Source organism: Chamaea fasciata, unplaced genomic scaffold, assembly GCF_029207755.1.
Source record: "Chamaea fasciata isolate MVZ Bird 193981 ecotype frontalis unplaced genomic scaffold, bChaFas1.0.hap1 SCAF_9, whole genome shotgun sequence".
Taxonomy (NCBI): domain Eukaryota; kingdom Metazoa; phylum Chordata; class Aves; order Passeriformes; family Sylviidae; genus Chamaea; species Chamaea fasciata.
In genome coordinates this window covers 32,767,335-32,783,385 of record NW_027094094.1, presented here as the reverse complement: position 1 = coordinate 32,783,385, position 16,051 = coordinate 32,767,335, and the positions used below count along the sequence as shown (strand labels likewise).

At 52.7% G+C, this 16,051-nt stretch overlaps 2 protein-coding genes across 2 annotated transcripts; both read right to left on the bottom strand.

Annotated features, from left to right (window-relative positions):
• Nucleotides 1-45: 45 nt before the first annotated feature.
• PPA1 (inorganic pyrophosphatase 1) lies at nt 46-10,410 on the bottom strand. The gene is made up of 11 exons (XM_066191782.1): nt 10,301-10,410; nt 10,084-10,148; nt 7,170-7,223; nt 6,629-6,748; nt 4,854-4,940; nt 4,450-4,576; nt 3,823-3,950; nt 2,353-2,438; nt 2,051-2,120; nt 917-956; nt 46-376 (listed from the first exon to the last, which is right to left on the bottom strand). Exons 1-11 carry the CDS (start codon nt 10,362-10,364, stop codon nt 345-347), a joined length of 873 nt encoding a protein of 290 aa, XP_066047879.1. The 5' UTR covers nt 10,365-10,410; the 3' UTR covers nt 46-344.
• Nucleotides 10,411-11,476: 1,066 nt separating this feature from the next.
• Nucleotides 11,477-15,569, bottom strand: NPFFR1 (neuropeptide FF receptor 1). Its single transcript, XM_066190647.1, is given in 5 exon segments — nt 11,477-12,322; nt 12,654-12,753; nt 13,372-13,665; nt 15,342-15,383; nt 15,386-15,569. Coding segments are annotated over 5 exon segments (1,416 nt in total). The 3' UTR covers nt 11,477-11,526.
• Between the last annotated feature and the right edge of the window lie 482 nt (nt 15,570-16,051).

Here is a 16,051-nt window from a genome sequence, read left to right as displayed (position 1 = left end):
CCCCTCAACTCCAGGGATGGAAAAGAGAAGGGAGCCCCAGAGCACTGGATTTCAGTGGGTTTTATTTCTAGCATCCATACACGTCCCAGGTGAGTGATCTCCTGTCACGACTTAGAGCACACCACACGACCATGCACAAGCAGGGCTGTTTGGATTTTATAAATTATTTCTTCCGGCCTCCACCGGGCCTCAGCAGACACGTCACTCCTAGGTATGGAATTCTAATCAGCAAAGTTACAGGCAAGGTCTTCTTGCTGACACTGAAGCTATTTTTCTGGTCTATTCCTGCGCGTGGCAGCTCCTCGGTGGGAAGGACACAGCTGTCTCACCACCATCCTCGGGACTTAGTTTTTCTGGTAGTAGAACCATTTATCAACTGTGTGGGGCAGAAAAAAGGAGAGGGTTAGTCCCCTGTGAGCCACCCAGTTATTTAGCAGTCACGTGGCAGCGTGTATGTGTCACCTCCAGCTCAGGGGCTTGCTCTGCTCCTGGCAACAGCTCCTCGGCACAGCAAACAGGTTCTGGCACAACCCTGTTTACGTGGATTTGTTTTCCCGAAGCAGACACCCTTGCTCAGGCTGCCATTAGGAGCATCCATGACTTGGTGCAGGCAAGCACAGCAAGCCAGGCTTCCCTCTGGCTCAGCTGACTCAGGGAGGCAAAGCCATTTGACCTCCAACTCCCATGCCCACATGGAAGCCACGCATTTCTCCACAGGTTTATTCCCCATGGAGGGGTTGGAAGTGTCAGCCTAGCTCCTCTTTCTGCTCCCAGCACCGCCCTCAGCTTGCCCTTGGGCCTTGCCCTGGCTACAGCAACATCCAAGTTTAGTTCAGACCCTCATTTTTCTAAGGACAATTCCTCTGAGGAAGCCCCTGCTCTGTACTGGGATGCCTGGGTGGGTTTTGAGACTCACCTTCGGGTGGGATGGGGCTGGCAGCTTTACACGGTGGTGCCTGAAACAAGAAGGGTGTTATCAGAGACCAGAGGTGCCCTTGCACTCTCCACACATCACTGAGAGCTGCACAAGTCTTTCCTGAGCACCGTTTAAGACCCTGTGGCAGCTGGCCAGCTGTAGGGGAACAACTGAGCTCACGTGCAGAGTCCTGTCATTCCCAGAGCCTCCCCATTCCAGAGGTGCTCCGAGGTGCTCTCCTCCAAGTGCAGGCTCCAGGGCCATCTGATTCCCAGCACAAGCAGCTCCCACTCCAGAGTCTACAGAGATGCAGGCAACTGCCTTTTTTTTTTTTTTTTAACCTACAACGTTGGTTTAAAAAATATGGGGGAATAGAGGCATGAAGGACTCTCTGAGAACTCCTCTGAAGAACTTTCCCTGGTATTCAACAACCAAAGACAGAGAAAATCCCTGGCTGGTGACACGTCCTCCATGAGGGCTTTCAAAAACCTCACTGAGACCCCTTATTGGGATACCAGCACTTTAGAAAACAAGACAATGGTTTTAAAGGTCTCTCCAAGGCTACAGAGAGACTCAGGTTTCCAGTTATGGAAGAGAGGCAAGATTTGCATTATAATTTTCCTGTCCCCTCCCTCGAAGTCCTTTCAGGTTTGCAACAGCAGTACTCGTCTAGTCTAGGGAGACACAATTAATTCCTGAGGCTGGACAGAACAACTACACCTGTCTCAGTAGGAGAACTCTGTGTTGAGCTCTTCATTCTGAAGCTGCAAAATCCCTGGTGAATTAGACTCTCTTTTCCCAAAGGGAGATCTGTACTGTGAAGCTCTCGGAAATCCAAATATTAAAACCCTCTCAGAAGAGCTGACAGCCAAGCTACAGCTCAGAAGTTTCACCCTCCATGCAAACTCTGTTTGGAATTCCATCTCTTGGATGACTAAGGGCAGGGAGAAGCCTCTGGAGGAATGTCTGGTTAGCTCCACATCCATCCTGTTTAACCAGAAGCAGGTGTTCAGCCACCCAGAACATTCTGAGCATGCCATGTGCCATTCACACAGAGAGGACAGTTCACCACACAAATTGCACCCTTTTTCCCCATAATAACACCGGGATTTGGCCACTCAAACTGGTACTTACTGCTTCCACAGTAGCTTTTGCACAGTCTTGACTACAGCAGAAAGGGCTGTCAGACACCGTCAGGTTGGTGCTGGAAGACATTGGGCACTTGTGAGAACGTGCAAGCCCAGCCTTCCCCCCAGGAGCATTAATAATGGAATGTTAAGGTTCGCAGTTAACAGCTGCCAAGTGGAGGGGGAAGGCCTGGGGAAGACAGCCAGCAGCTAAGAGAAAGCATGGCTCCACTCAGGAAGGGAAGTTCCTTCCAGGGTTTTTAAGTTTAGGGAAGAAGAAGGTGCACATTACCACAAGCATTAACCTACCAGTTGATCCCCCCTCCGTCGGTTTTCTTCGTTATTAAAGCTTTCCAGTGTTCGTGGGTGCCTTTGATGACATCCAGGGCAAAATCCTGAAGTTGGAGATGAGAACAAACATCATGTCACGTGGAAGCACCAGACCGCCTTCTCCAGACTATCACTTACAAGGAGCTGATTCTAGACAGCTCTGGAAGGGGCTGGAAGAAACCTCTTCCGCTCCGGTGCCATTCAGGAAGAGCAGAAACTCCCAGCACACAACAGCTGAAACAACCAGGATTGTACAGGAGAATTGTTTTGCTTTCAAGATGGGAGGATCTGCCAAGGTCACAGAGTGAGCTTAGGGCCAAAAGAAACTGAACACAATCTTGGACCAGTGCTCCATTATAAAAGCACCTCCACCCTGCTGCTCCTCCCACTCGGTTTGTCTCCAGCAGCTTGCTGATCCAGGAGCTCTCCTCCACTCCAGGCAAATGATTCAGGCCCGCAGGAAGGGACACGCAGCTGATCTGGCTTTGCAACTACTTAAAAATGAATTTGTTTCCAGGCATATCAAGCTCTTTCCTTAAAAATAAGCAATATATGCTCAAGCATTAACCTGTCAGCTGGAGAAGAAAACACACGCAGTTCTTTGTTGGTGCGAGCGCCGGCACTAAACGTCCTGGTTTGATACCAAACCAAGCCAAATAAAACACTGCAGAGCATGTGTGAGGTTCTTAATCCTGATTTTCCAGTTTCCTTGCAAGGTTTCACCCATCCTGAGGGGCAGCAAGGTGTTCCAGCCTGACCAACCTAGTGCTGTGCTACAGCCAAAGGAGACGAGTCCTTCATGACTTCCATTTTCTTCCCCAGAGAGGACTTTTGGAAGAAATCCCCTTCTCTGCACCACCTCAGGAGCTCTGGGAGTTGAGTCACCTCACTGAACTCCCCAGTAGGAGTGAGGACACCAAGACAGGATTTCACCTGCTCAGGAGCAGTGACTTATCTGATCCAACCCAGAGAAGAGGAAGAGGAGCAGTGCTGCCAAGGCAGAGCCTTACTCACAGGGTGTGAGGGAACACTTCATGCCTGAAGGAAGAAGTGTTTTAACTCCTAAGTTCAACTTGCACCAGGTTGCAGTGGAACAAAGCCAATAGGTAAGGGAGACAAAGGGTGATGTCAAGCTGCCTTTGCTCCAGAAAAGGAGCAAATAAACCTGGTGTTTTCCACCTGGTTCTGACATGGAGGCTCCCAGCCCTGAAATGATCCCACATGAAGAAAATATTCAACAACACCACAGTGATAACCCCAGGCTTTTTTTTTTTTTTTTTTTTTTTGGTATTCCTGCAGTCACTAGGCTGGAAAAACAGCAGGATGAACTGAAATCAACTACCAGCAGCCCCATAAAAATCCATTCTCTTAGCAACTCACTTGTGTCCCCACACACCCTGAGCTAAGGTTTGGGACAAGGTGCCTTTGTGCAAAGGAAGGTGATCCTACCTTGCCTTTAAAGTCGCCATTAAAAGCAAACTGGTTTTCTGGCTTTCCATCAGGTACTTTGTATCTTCTGAACCAGTCCACAGTAGCTTCTAAGTATCCAGGCTTCATCCTTCTGACATCCTCGATGTCTGCCAGGGGACATGGGGTTTGTTAGCCAGAAACAGTAACAGAATTTACTGAATTACAGACTTCATGTGGCTCTGCTGAGTTGTTCTGGGCTGTGCCTCCTTCAGCCCCTTCCCTAGCGGCCCTAGCAACATTTCAGAGAGGTTCCCTGAAGACACAGTGAGTATCTCCTCGGGGAAATTAGTGTTTCATCCTCGGGGTGTGCATGCCCAGTGTCCCCAGGAGCCTGAACACATTTAAGCAGCTTTGATTACAGGCTTGGGGGACAATCCCTTTCCTTCCACTGGGCAGCCACCCTGTGTTTGGAATGCCAGGCTGTGCAGAGCATTGGCCACACGTGACAAACAGCAGTGACATGTTTTGCTGTAGGATTGTCCTTGCAGCATCACATCTGATTAGTATCACAGCACGGAAAGAGCAAGCCCTGTCCCCACCTCCTGCAGGCTTTCCCTTTCAGGAGAAAGGGAAGCACTGATCCTGCTCCTTCCCCCTGTAACTCACCATTGTAGCTGTCTGCTTCTGGGTCTTCAACGTTGATAGCGATTACCTTCCAGTCTGTCTCTCCCTCATCAATCAGAGCCAGCGTGCCCAGCACCTTCACTTGGATGACTTCTCCCCGAGAGCAGACCTGCAAGGACAAAAGGTCATGTTGTCCACACTGATGCATCCAAGGGGTGCACAACAGGAGGCTGTGCACGAGCTCAGCAAGCAGCCAGGTACCATGAAATTAGCTCTTGCTGTCAGCAGCTCATCAGCCCTGCCTCATCTCAGCAACAATCTCCAGAGGCAGCAGAGGGAAACATCACATTGTTAAGGGAGGGGAGGTAGGAAATGAATAATGTCCCTGGATAATTGACTTTGGAGACATTAATTACACGTTTCAGGAGACATTTAGGATGCGTTACCTTGCTTCCAATTTCACACACATCAATTGGATCGTTATCTCCACAGCAACCAGTATTTTCATCCTTGTGACCCGGGTCTTCCCAAGTCTGGAAAAAAAAAAGCCCCAAACCAACACCAAAATCAACCATACATAAGAATAAGAACTCACAGGTTTAAAGAGGCAGTAAAAAGCAGGTTAATTTTGGGCATGCAGTTGCCTGGAATAAACAGAGGATGGCCCACTTCACACCTGCTGCCAGGTCAGATGTTTGGCCTACTGCTTCCCTTGTGCCTGGAAAGTGAATTCGAGTTGAAAGGTCTCGTCTTCCAAAAGGTAAGCAGCTCCCTCCTACCCACAAACCCCCTTTCAACAACATTCCAGACTTCCTCCTCTGTCCCACAGCTGCGTAAAGGTGAAGTTCACATCTATAAAGGGCGATTGTTGATTTGGCTTCCTGCCTGTTCCTCTCCCTATTCATTCCATAGCAGAAGTTTCCTGAACTCCAGATAGCAGTCCAGCAGAGATGGAAGACAGACAGGGTGTATTGTTTCCCTTTAATTAAACAATTAAAGACACTGTTAACCCTGGAGAAGTGATAAGAATGTGGAGTCCCACTATGCTCCCCAGTGTATCTCACCCACCGTGGTGAATGCACACTGAAGGACACAACTCCAGAAGCCAATTAATTGACTCCAAAAACAAGAGCTGTTTAAAACATGCTCCTGATCAGGAGTGAAAAGCACTTCATGCCCACTTGCATCATAAGGAACATGTACTCCTAAGGGGGTTAAGATATAAAAAGGAATGTTCTTCCCAAACTTCTGCGTGCCAGGACAAGACCAGTGTAGGTCTTGTGATGGATCCAGAGTGTTCAAGGAAGATGTTTTGACACCTGGGTGGTGCTGTGGGGCCATTCACAAACACTATCACATTTCTGTACCGGGAAGTGTTAAGCTCTTGATGCATAAACACCTTTGATCCACAAACACATGACAGACGGAGCAAAGGCTTCAAAAGACACAATTGTGCACAAAGAAACAGGCACCAGAATCCATTCAAGCAGGAAACAACTCAACTTCGAAGCCCTGCGTTAAGCCATGTGAGGAAAACACTCGACATCTGCTACTGTCAAGAGCAGGAATACCAAATTCAGTGTGTCTGCCTGTGATCTGTCACTGACGGCTTATTTCTCTGGAGGAAACTCCAGCCTTAGAGAACATCAGAGGCAAACAACCTTGTGTGAAGTCCCTCTTTATCTAGCAGTCCCCAGCCATTGAAGAGCATCTGTCCAGATGTCACTATCGTGGTCCCACCTCACCAACTGTTTCTGGGAAAGCACATCTGTGCAGTGGTGGGTGCTGGCAAGAAGAGTCTTCCATAAAGATTCAGCCTAAATCCTGCACCATTAGGATAAAACCTTGTGCTCTGCCAGGCAGGAACTGAAGGCACTGCATTGCCAGATGCACCATGACAGCTCCCTTCAGCCACAGAGAAGGACCTGCCAGCTCCTGCCCAACCGACCTCTGAGCAGCTGAGGATGAGCAGCAGCTGCTCAGCCTCAGGGAGCTTGTTTCTAACATCAGATAGAACCCTAAAACTTGGGATTTCTCCTTAATAATATCCCTGTTTTCCTGACAAGTTCTCTCCCTCCACAGGACGACATATCCAGCTGCAAGCACCGTGCTCCAGATCAGACTCTCTGCTGATTTTTTTGCTCATTAATACAGTGGCAATAGCAGGAACCCTCCCTCCTCCCCACCAGGATGGATGAGCCACTGGGATAACCCACAGTACCTGTGGGATGGCACCGTAATTCCAGATGTAGCCCTTGTGGGGAAATACGTTCGCTACGAAGCGCAGTTTCCCTTTCTTCACATCTTGCTTAATTGGGTTTAAGGGTTCCTTTGTGGAAATCTGAAAGAAAAGTGACATAAATCCCTCTGCTATACGCTTTATGAATAAAAAAGTAATTTTTTAAATGGAACTGACAAGCCAAGAAACCAGGAGATGATGCCAGTGACAGATACTGGACAACTCCTGTTGCACTGCCATCCCTTGGGATATGGTTTCCAGCAGACTTACAAGCCTTGGAATCACATGGGGTTAAGAGCCATAAAATATTGCTTTAACCAGAAGCCACTGGAGAACACCAAGGCATTCCAACTTCTGCAATTTCAGCCTCCTCACCAGACCTCCATCATTAAGCAAGTAATGACAGGAGAAGTCAGAAACCACTCCGATTCTGGAGGTGGAATTGAGGAGGAACCAACAAGGTGGAATTGAGGAGGAATCTACAAAAAGCCAAGGATTAAGACTGGGACTGTAATGCAGTTACCTCCATTTTAGCATTTGTCCATCGAGGTACCTCCACGACCATGTTGAACACATTCTGAAGGAAGCAAAAGAGCAGTGAGTGGGAAGGAATCTTGGGGCCACACTTTAAACTAGGGAACACATACAAGTGAGCACAGAAACCAGCCAGTTCACCTGAAACCATAAGGCTTTTTCTGCTGGGTTTTTTTTTTTTTTTCAGTGCTAATTTTGAGACAGCTGATAAAAGCCCTGTAGTGCAGTCAGTCACACATCATCTCTGCAAGGTGAATCCCACAAAACACCAAACCCCAAAGGCCAGATTGAGGTTCCCACATGTTCTCCATCAGTTGCTACCTACAAACACCTCCATCACATTCCTAGGCTATAGGAACAGGTTAAATCAATGGCAAACAGCTGCATACAAACTGCCCTGGACATAACAAAATGGGCTTTGGGCCATATTTATTAAATACTAAATGATTAATGTTCCTGAAAGAGCCACTCTGGCCATTCAGAGAAGACAAGACCAACAGGACAAGCCATCTATTTAATAGTGTGGTTATCTATGTACTGCCCTGAATGAATGAGATCATCACTCCCAAATATTCTAGTCATGATGTGGGGAAGGATGCCCCTTCTCCAAGCTGCCACTCCTGTAAAAGCAGACCTTGCTAGTGGCATGGTGTGAGGATAAAAACGTGGGGGAGAAATGCAGAACCACATCTCACTGTATTTTGTTTACAGGTGACACTTGAAAACATCTCCTGTTGATCCAGCTGGGCTGAGAGTTCAATGTCAGCCTCCTGTCCAAGAGAACAAGCTTTTCCATGCCTGAACCTTAACATCTGCTGTTTGAAGAGATTACAGCTTTTTAACAAAAAGTCAAACCTTGCTCCCTGGCCTGGGCAAGGTTTCTAATCCCCAATACTTAAGCAGTATTAGCATGGCAAAGTCCCTCGAACCTGTATTGCCCCATAATTGGATTGATATTGTGCAACAAGTGCTGTTACATCACTGACTTTGCCCACACCCTTCCCTAGCATAGCTTTATTACAACCCCTTAATTGCAGGGGGTCACTGCTCATTTGCATTTTGTATGCAGAAAGGCACAGAACTATTTTTATTCCTAACTCGAGGGAAGGAATGAGGCAACTGGAACAGGCTTTGCAGGCAGGGAAAGATGACTTGGGGCTGCATCTTTGCAAGGATTTAAGCTTCCCCATGGTCCAACTTGGCCAAAGACACACTAAGAGCAGCCCAAGGTCATCGCTTTGCAATGACACAGGTCCAGGTAAGGTCAACACAGCCCATCCCGAGACTGAAAAAAACACCCTGCAATCCTCTCAGCGTCTTAGAGGAGTCTGAGGATAAAGATCAAGGAGCCCAGACAGAGTGGGACAACCTTTTGCTCAGAGCTGGGCCCTGTAACGTAGCTGGCAGCCCACCTGCTAAGTGATGAGTACAAGCTCAGTGTTGAGGCACTCCAGCCACAGAGAGGGCCTCATGGGACCAGCACTATTGTGTAACTTTGGGGACTTCGACCTTCAGCTATTGTGACTTTTCTCCCTGAACGACTTGGCGCAGAGGTGCTGGCAGCAGCACTGCATGCCTGAGGGCACACCAGTAGCCCAGTTTCCCCTGTTAAGCATGACCAGTTCAAGGAAGTCCTCCTCACCTCTGTACTCACTCCCCTGCTCCTTCCTCCACTGTTCTGCAGGTGTTTGCAAAGCGTGGCATTATCTGGATTTTCCTTGTCTGGGTTACCTGCCAGGCACCTGCACTGGGAACTGCTTCCCTACTCGACCACTGTCCTTGATGAACACAATCCATCTTTTCCCTTCTGAGAAGGCAAAAGCCACCTCAGACTTCCCAGAGCACCTCAGGTAGCTCCATCACCTTTGCCTCAGTAGCTCAATCAGCTGCTTTTCAGAGGTTCATCTCTCAGCTCCGCAAATTCTTTTTTTCCTTTCCCAGAACCACTCCCCACATCTGAATTTCAGCTCTCTCTAACAAGTAGCAGTTGCTCCACTACATTTCCTGAGCTGCACAGCTTTTTAGTACATGTCAGAGAAAGAAACAAGCTACAACAGTAAAGGGCACAGTCAGAGAGCCCGAGGTACCACTGGAAAAACATTACATGAAAACTGAAACACAACCATTTTGATTTCCTGAAGCTGGGGCATTTTTTACTCAGTGCAGCCTCATTTGACTAACCACTGGCTGCTAGAAGGATGTGAAAGCCCTGCAGCACTGCAAGGGGCAGGTTCTGCCAGGCAAGAGGTCCCAGGAGATGCTACAGCAGGAATTTAACCTGTTCTCTGTTTAGTGTCGGATTATACTGCAGGCAGAAAGTGGCCATACTGCAGCCAAAACCCAAACCCGAAATATCATGCAAGCACCCATAAGAATGGAGGTAGATACTACAGAAAAAAGCAGTTTTCTGCTTAGCTAACCCAAAACGCCTGCATGAGTAAGCTCAAGCCAACCACTCGCTTCTCTGACGCAAAAAATGAGAATGAGATCATCCATTCTCCTCTGCTGGGTCGCTCCACCCGAGGCCAGGATGGCGAGGAACCCATTCCTTGCGGGGCGAGGCAATGACTCCATGAGGAGCTCCTGCAGTGCGGGGAGCTGGGAGCCTCCCCCGGCTGCCTCAGGCTGCAGGACCCCCTGATCCCTCGGATGTTTCAGGACTCCCTGGTCCCCTGCGTGTTTCCACGTCCCCTGGTCCCCGGGATGTTCTCAGATCCCCTGGTCCCCGGGATGTTTCAGGACCTCGGATCTCCCGGATGTTTCAGGACTCCGATCCCCTGTGTGTTCCCAGGTCCCCTGTGTGTTCCCAGATCCCCATTCACCCTGGATGTTCCGGGACTCCTCGATCTCCTGGATGTTTCAGGACCCCCCGATCCCCTGCGTGTTTCGGGACCTCCTCTTACCTTCCCGGCGTCCGCGTAGATGGGGATGTCGTGGAAGGGCGAGATGTAGCGCCCGGCGGCATCCTCTGCAAGGCAAAGGGAGGGGGCCGGGAGTGAGACGCCGGCGGGGGACACCCCGGCGGCGCCCACCCGAGCGCGCTCAGGCGAGCCCCGGCGGGGTGCGGAGGGGCAGGAAGGGGCGCGGGGGCGCTGCGGCGGCGGCGGCCGGGGCACTCACTGAAGAAGAGCCGGTACTCGGGGCTGTGGGGCCCGGCGCGCTCCTCCACGCCGTACCCCGACATCGCCGCGCACGCGCCCGCGCTCGCCGCCGCCGGGGGCTGGGGGGACACTGCGCAGGCGCCGCGCGCGCGCGCGCGGGCGGGCGCGCTCCCGGCCCGCCCCCTCGCCACGCGGCGCCTCAGAGATCGGCCCGGGTCGGCTTGGAACGGTTCTTCCCGGCGTGGAATGGTCCGGCCCGGCTTGGAATGGTCCTCCTCGCCACGGCTGCAACCGCGTGGGCTGGCATGGACCGGCACAGCATGGTGCTAGCCCAGCACGGTTCGGCACGGTGCTAGCCCAGCACAGTTCGGCTTTTTCCTAGCCCAGCACGGTTCAGCTTTTTCCTAGCATAGTTCAGCGTGGCTACGGTAGCAAGCGGTGGCGTGGTCCAGGACAGTCTGATCCTGCCTGGTGTGGCCGCAGAAGTGTGGGCTGGCGCAATCTGGCGCGGCATGATTCTGCCCAGCATTGGTGTAACGGCATGAGGTGGCACGGACTGGCATGGCATGGCTTGGTCCCGCATGGCATGGCCACTGCAGTGTGTGGAGGGTGATCCAGAATGGTCACAAATGCAAGGAGTGCCGTTGTCCTGCGTGGCGTGGTTTGGTCTACCAGGGACACAGTCGCATGAGATGTCATGGTCCAGCCCAGCTTGGTCCAGCATGGCCACAGCAGTATGGGATGCCTTGGTACAACAAAGCCACGGCATCGTCCATCCACGGAATGGCCGTGGGAATGGTCCATTCCCCATGGCCATGGGAGCATGGGGTAACATGGTCCAGCACAACACGGCTTGGTCCAGGCTGGCATGGCCATGGCAGAGTGGTTTGGCATGGTTGCACATGGCATGGCTTGGTCCAGCACAGCATGGTGCTGCGTGCCTCTGCATGGCATGGCCAAGTATGGCACAGGACAGCTCGTTCTCCTGCACTTCTCCTGGATCCCTGCATTCCCTCACCCCATGCCTGGACTGCGGCTGGGTAAGGGGGGTTCTGGATGGGATGCAGGGGTCTGCGGTGCCAGAGGGCTCAGGATGGTGCCATGGGGGAAATGGAGGAGCCTAGCCAGGGACAAGGCATCAGCAGGACACACTTTTATTTCAATGTCTCATGGCCATGACGTGGCAAATCCCCACTCCCCGCCCCACAAGCCCTTGGTCCAGAGTGGTTTGGTGGCCACGGCTCCTCAGCCGTCCCATGCGGGGACACCAGCGTGGCGTGGGGCCAGCGGCCCTGACTTGGTCGCAGCTGGGGAGTCGCTGGTTGGCGCCTGGGTGAAGACGCGGTTGCGGGTGCCCAAGAGGGTCCCTTGGCTGTGGCTGCGGGGGGTGTAGGGCCTGCGCTGGCAGCGGAGTGAGCAGAGGGGGGCCCTGAAGACCTCCTGGAAGCCCCTGCGGAAGTTCTCGTTGAAGTAGCCGTAGATGATGGGGTTGGCACTGCTGTTGAAGAAGGCCAGCCAGTGGGCAAACGGGTAGATGTAGACGGCGAGCAGGCGGAGCTGGCCCTCGCTCAGCCGCCCGTAGTCCGTCAGCAGCATCAGCGTCCAGAGGGGCAGCCAGGAGATGGTGAAGAAGAGGGCGACAATGATGAGCATGTTGATGACCTTGGCCTTCCTCCGGGAGATCCTCCTCCCCTCCGGCTCCTCTCCGCCGTGGGCAGGTGCCACCGACTTGAAGAGCTTGAAGGCGATGCGGGCGTACATGATGACAATGAGGGCGAGGGGAGCCACGTAGATGTGGGAGAAGAGTACGGTGGTGTAGATCCTCCTCATCCCCGTCTCGGGCCAGGCCTCCCAACAGGAGTACAGAGGGTAGGAGTTGTTGTAGGTGTCCACCATGAAGTGGTGCTCCTCCCTGGTGACAGTCAGGGTGATGGCAGCGGGGCACATGATGAGCAGGGCCAGCACCCAGATGATGGCGATGGTCAGCAGGGCTTTCCTCAGCGTCAGCTTCTGCTGGAAGGGGTGGACGATGCAGCGAAACCTGTGGGAGAACAGCTGGTGGTGGCTTTGGGCACCTGGTGGGGACATCCCTGAGCAAGGAGGGCGGCCGGGGCCCAGGGGTGGGAATGAAGGGTGACGTGGGTTGCTCTTTACGCATGTCATTTGGTGGTGACACCATTCATAGGTTGGTGTTTTCAGCCCAATGTGGGGAAAGACACCTTGCCAGAATGTCCTATGGACAGCTTTGTGGTCCTCTTGGAGAGCTGTGACAGGCTCCTGACACTCCCAGGAGCTTTCCCGCAACGGGAAGCACACAGGGCACCTGGGCATGCTGGAGATTTCTTGGTCCCCATGTCCCCATGCCAACATACCTCTCCACAGCGATGGCGACCAGCGTGAAAACAGAGGCGGAGACGGACATGCCCTGCACCAGGCCGCTCATTTTGCACATGGTGTTGTCAAAGGGCCAACCTGTGAGGAGACACCATGGAGGCTGTAGGTGCCTCTGGCTCACCCAGCTCCCTTTCGGGGTCCCCTAACATCCACTGTGTTGCTGCTGGGGGATGCTAAGTCCTGCTCCTAAAAGGGGGCTTGTGTGGAGATAGTCTTTACCAGCATGGATCCTTAAAGGAGAACCCCAAAATTGGTAAAAAAGATTGGGAAATTACACTTAGAAACTAGTGGCTGTCATTTTTTCTACCGACTTTGGGATCCTCACTCAGCAGGACTTTAATCTTGTTTCTTGACCCTAATACCAAGGCAATAAATAGATCACACCCAATAATCAATAAATACAAACCCTGCCCTATGACCTGGCTGCTGCTGCAGCTGAACCCTCCCAACTCCCTTATCTTTGAAAAGGTCAACAGGCAGAGCTGAGCCAACATGGGTTGAAGGTAGATGCAGGAAGGAGGTTTTTCCAGCATTGCTTGGTGAAGAATGGCTGCACTTCAAACAAATATGCAAATGCAGCATTAGGATCAAACATATTTTACCCCAAATAGGCAAAACCTCAAAAAAAAAAAAAAAAGGATCTTTCCCACTCATGCATGGGGGGACACTTTCTCTCCATTCCTGTGCCCTGCTCACCTGTGATGAGGTTGTCCACCAGGGTGGTGGGCATGCAGAAGATGCCCACCAGCAGGTCGCTGATGGCCAGGTTGAGGAGGAACATGTTGGTGACCGTGCGCATCTGGCGGTTCTTCACCACGACGAAGCACACCAGCACATTGCCGATCACGCACATGAGGAAGATGAAGGTGTAGGCCAGGATGAACATGAGGGCCACAGGGGAGGAATGCTGGTAGTACGCCAGGAAGGTGTAGTTCTCCCTCAGGAGGTGGCTGGTGCTGGAGTTTGGCCACCAGGTCCCATTGGAAGGTCCTGGGGAAGGGAAGGCAGGAAAATGAAGCTGGGAGAGAATAAAGCAATTGTTCCCTTCATTTCTTAATGCCTCCAGAGGTGGGTTTTCATATTTGTTGTAGTGCCCAGACTGGCTGGGGACATGTCCTGCTGGACTCATCTTCGTGCCCCAGCAATTCTCCTTGGGTTACACAGCTCAAGGTTCTGCAGTACCTCGGCTGAATGATTATTTTATATGGTTATTGTTTGATACAATTGGTATAACTATTATTTGATATATTTCTTTTTTGATATCGTTATTACTTGATATCATTATTTTTTGCATCATTCTTTTGATGAGGAATTAGAGGGGCCCAGAAGACATCCTGGTCTCTTGGGCCTTGTTTTAGGGATGATGCAAGGAAGGCAAATCCCCATCCCGACACTCCAATGCTCCGGCCTCATGGGAGCTGTATCCGTGTGCTCCCAGTCACGGCTGGCCTGGGAGCATCCCTGACCCCGGGTGGCTGCCGCTGCTTCTCCTTGTGCTCCCAAGGTTTACAGTTCGATATTCCGCAAAATCTTGTTCTCCCTGGCAAAGCCGCAATAACCAGGGGAAAGGGGCTGGGGCAGAGGACTCCCTCCCCTCCCATCTCAAGCGATAGTTGTCATTGTGATCATTATCTGGGAGCTTCTGATGGAGGCGCGGGGGTGGCATTTTGTCACTACGGGGAGCGGGGCTCGGCGGCTCCCACCCTCGGGCTTCCCCAGCCGCACGCAGGCGGGGCTGCGGGAGGATGCCGGGCGTGGGCAGGAGCTGCCTGCAGCGGTGACGGGACTGACTCCGGGGGAATCCAGGCTGCAGTGGTGAGGCGAGGAAAGGCACATTTTAGCTTTGAGGCTCAGCCTAAGCGCCTGCAGGTCAGCCCTGCGCTGAGACAGCCCTCCAAAGCCGCTGTGTGGTGGGCAGCTGGAGCATCCCCCTATCCCTGTGCCGATGCCGGTGCTCAGCTCGCCAGCCGAGATGCTTTTCTCAGCCGCCGGGACCACCGGCATCCTCAAGGTTCCGGCTGGCAGAAGGGGCCTATCCAGCCCCTAATACCCCAGCCCTGGATGCAGGATTTGAGCAACACATTTCCAGTGAGCATTCAGAAAGGCGCTGGGGTGGTTTGCAGCCGACACAGAAGAAGGAGCCTCTTGGAGAGGCGAGGGAGTAGCAGGATCGAGATTCTCTAGATGAGTGAACCAGCTTTGTAAGCAGGAACAATAGCAAAGACTGTGTTGAGATTGCCCAAAAACTGTGACATTAAGCCTAAAACTTTGCTGGACTTTATCTTTTGGGGTTGCAGTCCAGCATGGCCAGGAGGTTGGTATCCTATGGAGTTGGAGGTGGTTTTAAAAGCAAGGTGGAAGATGGGGAAAGGAAAACAAGGGGCTGCTGAGCACCCGGGTTGGTGCTGGATGGATGAATGAGTGGATATATGGATGAATTGGTGGAGGAATGGATGGATGGATGCAGGCGTCCTCAGTTCAGCACTGACACCTCGGACGTGGTGACAAGGGGGTGAGGGGACCAGACAGGAGGCGATGGACCACCTGCCTCCCTGCCTGGCTGTGGGAAACCACCTCAGGGAGAGTCTGGTCTGATGGAATAGGGGGCTGGGATGAGGGCTGGGTAGCTTTTTTAGGGGATAAAATATATCAGGCTTGGCACTCACCTCCGCCGGCCGGACCCGGCTCCGGGGGCTGCATCGCTGCCATGCTCCGGAGGCGATCTGCTGCCCGGGGAGGGGGCGCAGTCCGCCCCCCGTCCCTCCCTTCTTCCCTCCCGCCCGGTCCGGAGCGCCGGTGCCGCCGCCGCGGTGCCGCCGTGCCGGTTGCGGCTGCTCGGCGGCTGCAGCGGGGAAGGGGAGGGGGCGCGGGGGGAAACAGCCTCCCATCGCCATGGATACCGGGGGACCCGCACGCAGCCCCCCGCGGATGATGAGGCAGCACGGGGGCGGGCAGCCCACGCGGGCCAAGGAGAGGGAGGGAGCTGGTTCGCTCCTCAGGGAGAGTCGGGATCTGTGTGTCCCCTCGCTGCCGCCGAGGTCCCCACACTGATGCTGGCAGCTGATGGCCGGTGTCCCCTGCAGCGCTCCTGTCCGTTCCGGGAGGAAAATATGCCAGGAGCCTCAAGACGAGTGTGGAGATCCCCTACCCATCACTCCGCACACAGGGAAAAGCAACACGATGATTAGGGATGCTGGTCCTGGCTCCAGGCTGCTCCACTCAATCCCAGCTCTTCCAGCATGCCCAACATCTCTTACCATAATCTTTTACCGAAGTTTGGCAAGTCTAGAAGTCAAATATTTACAGGATTTACCCTTCCTGGCTGTCCCCAGCCCGCACACAGCGTTGGGAAGTGTTTGTCCCTTAAATACCCAAA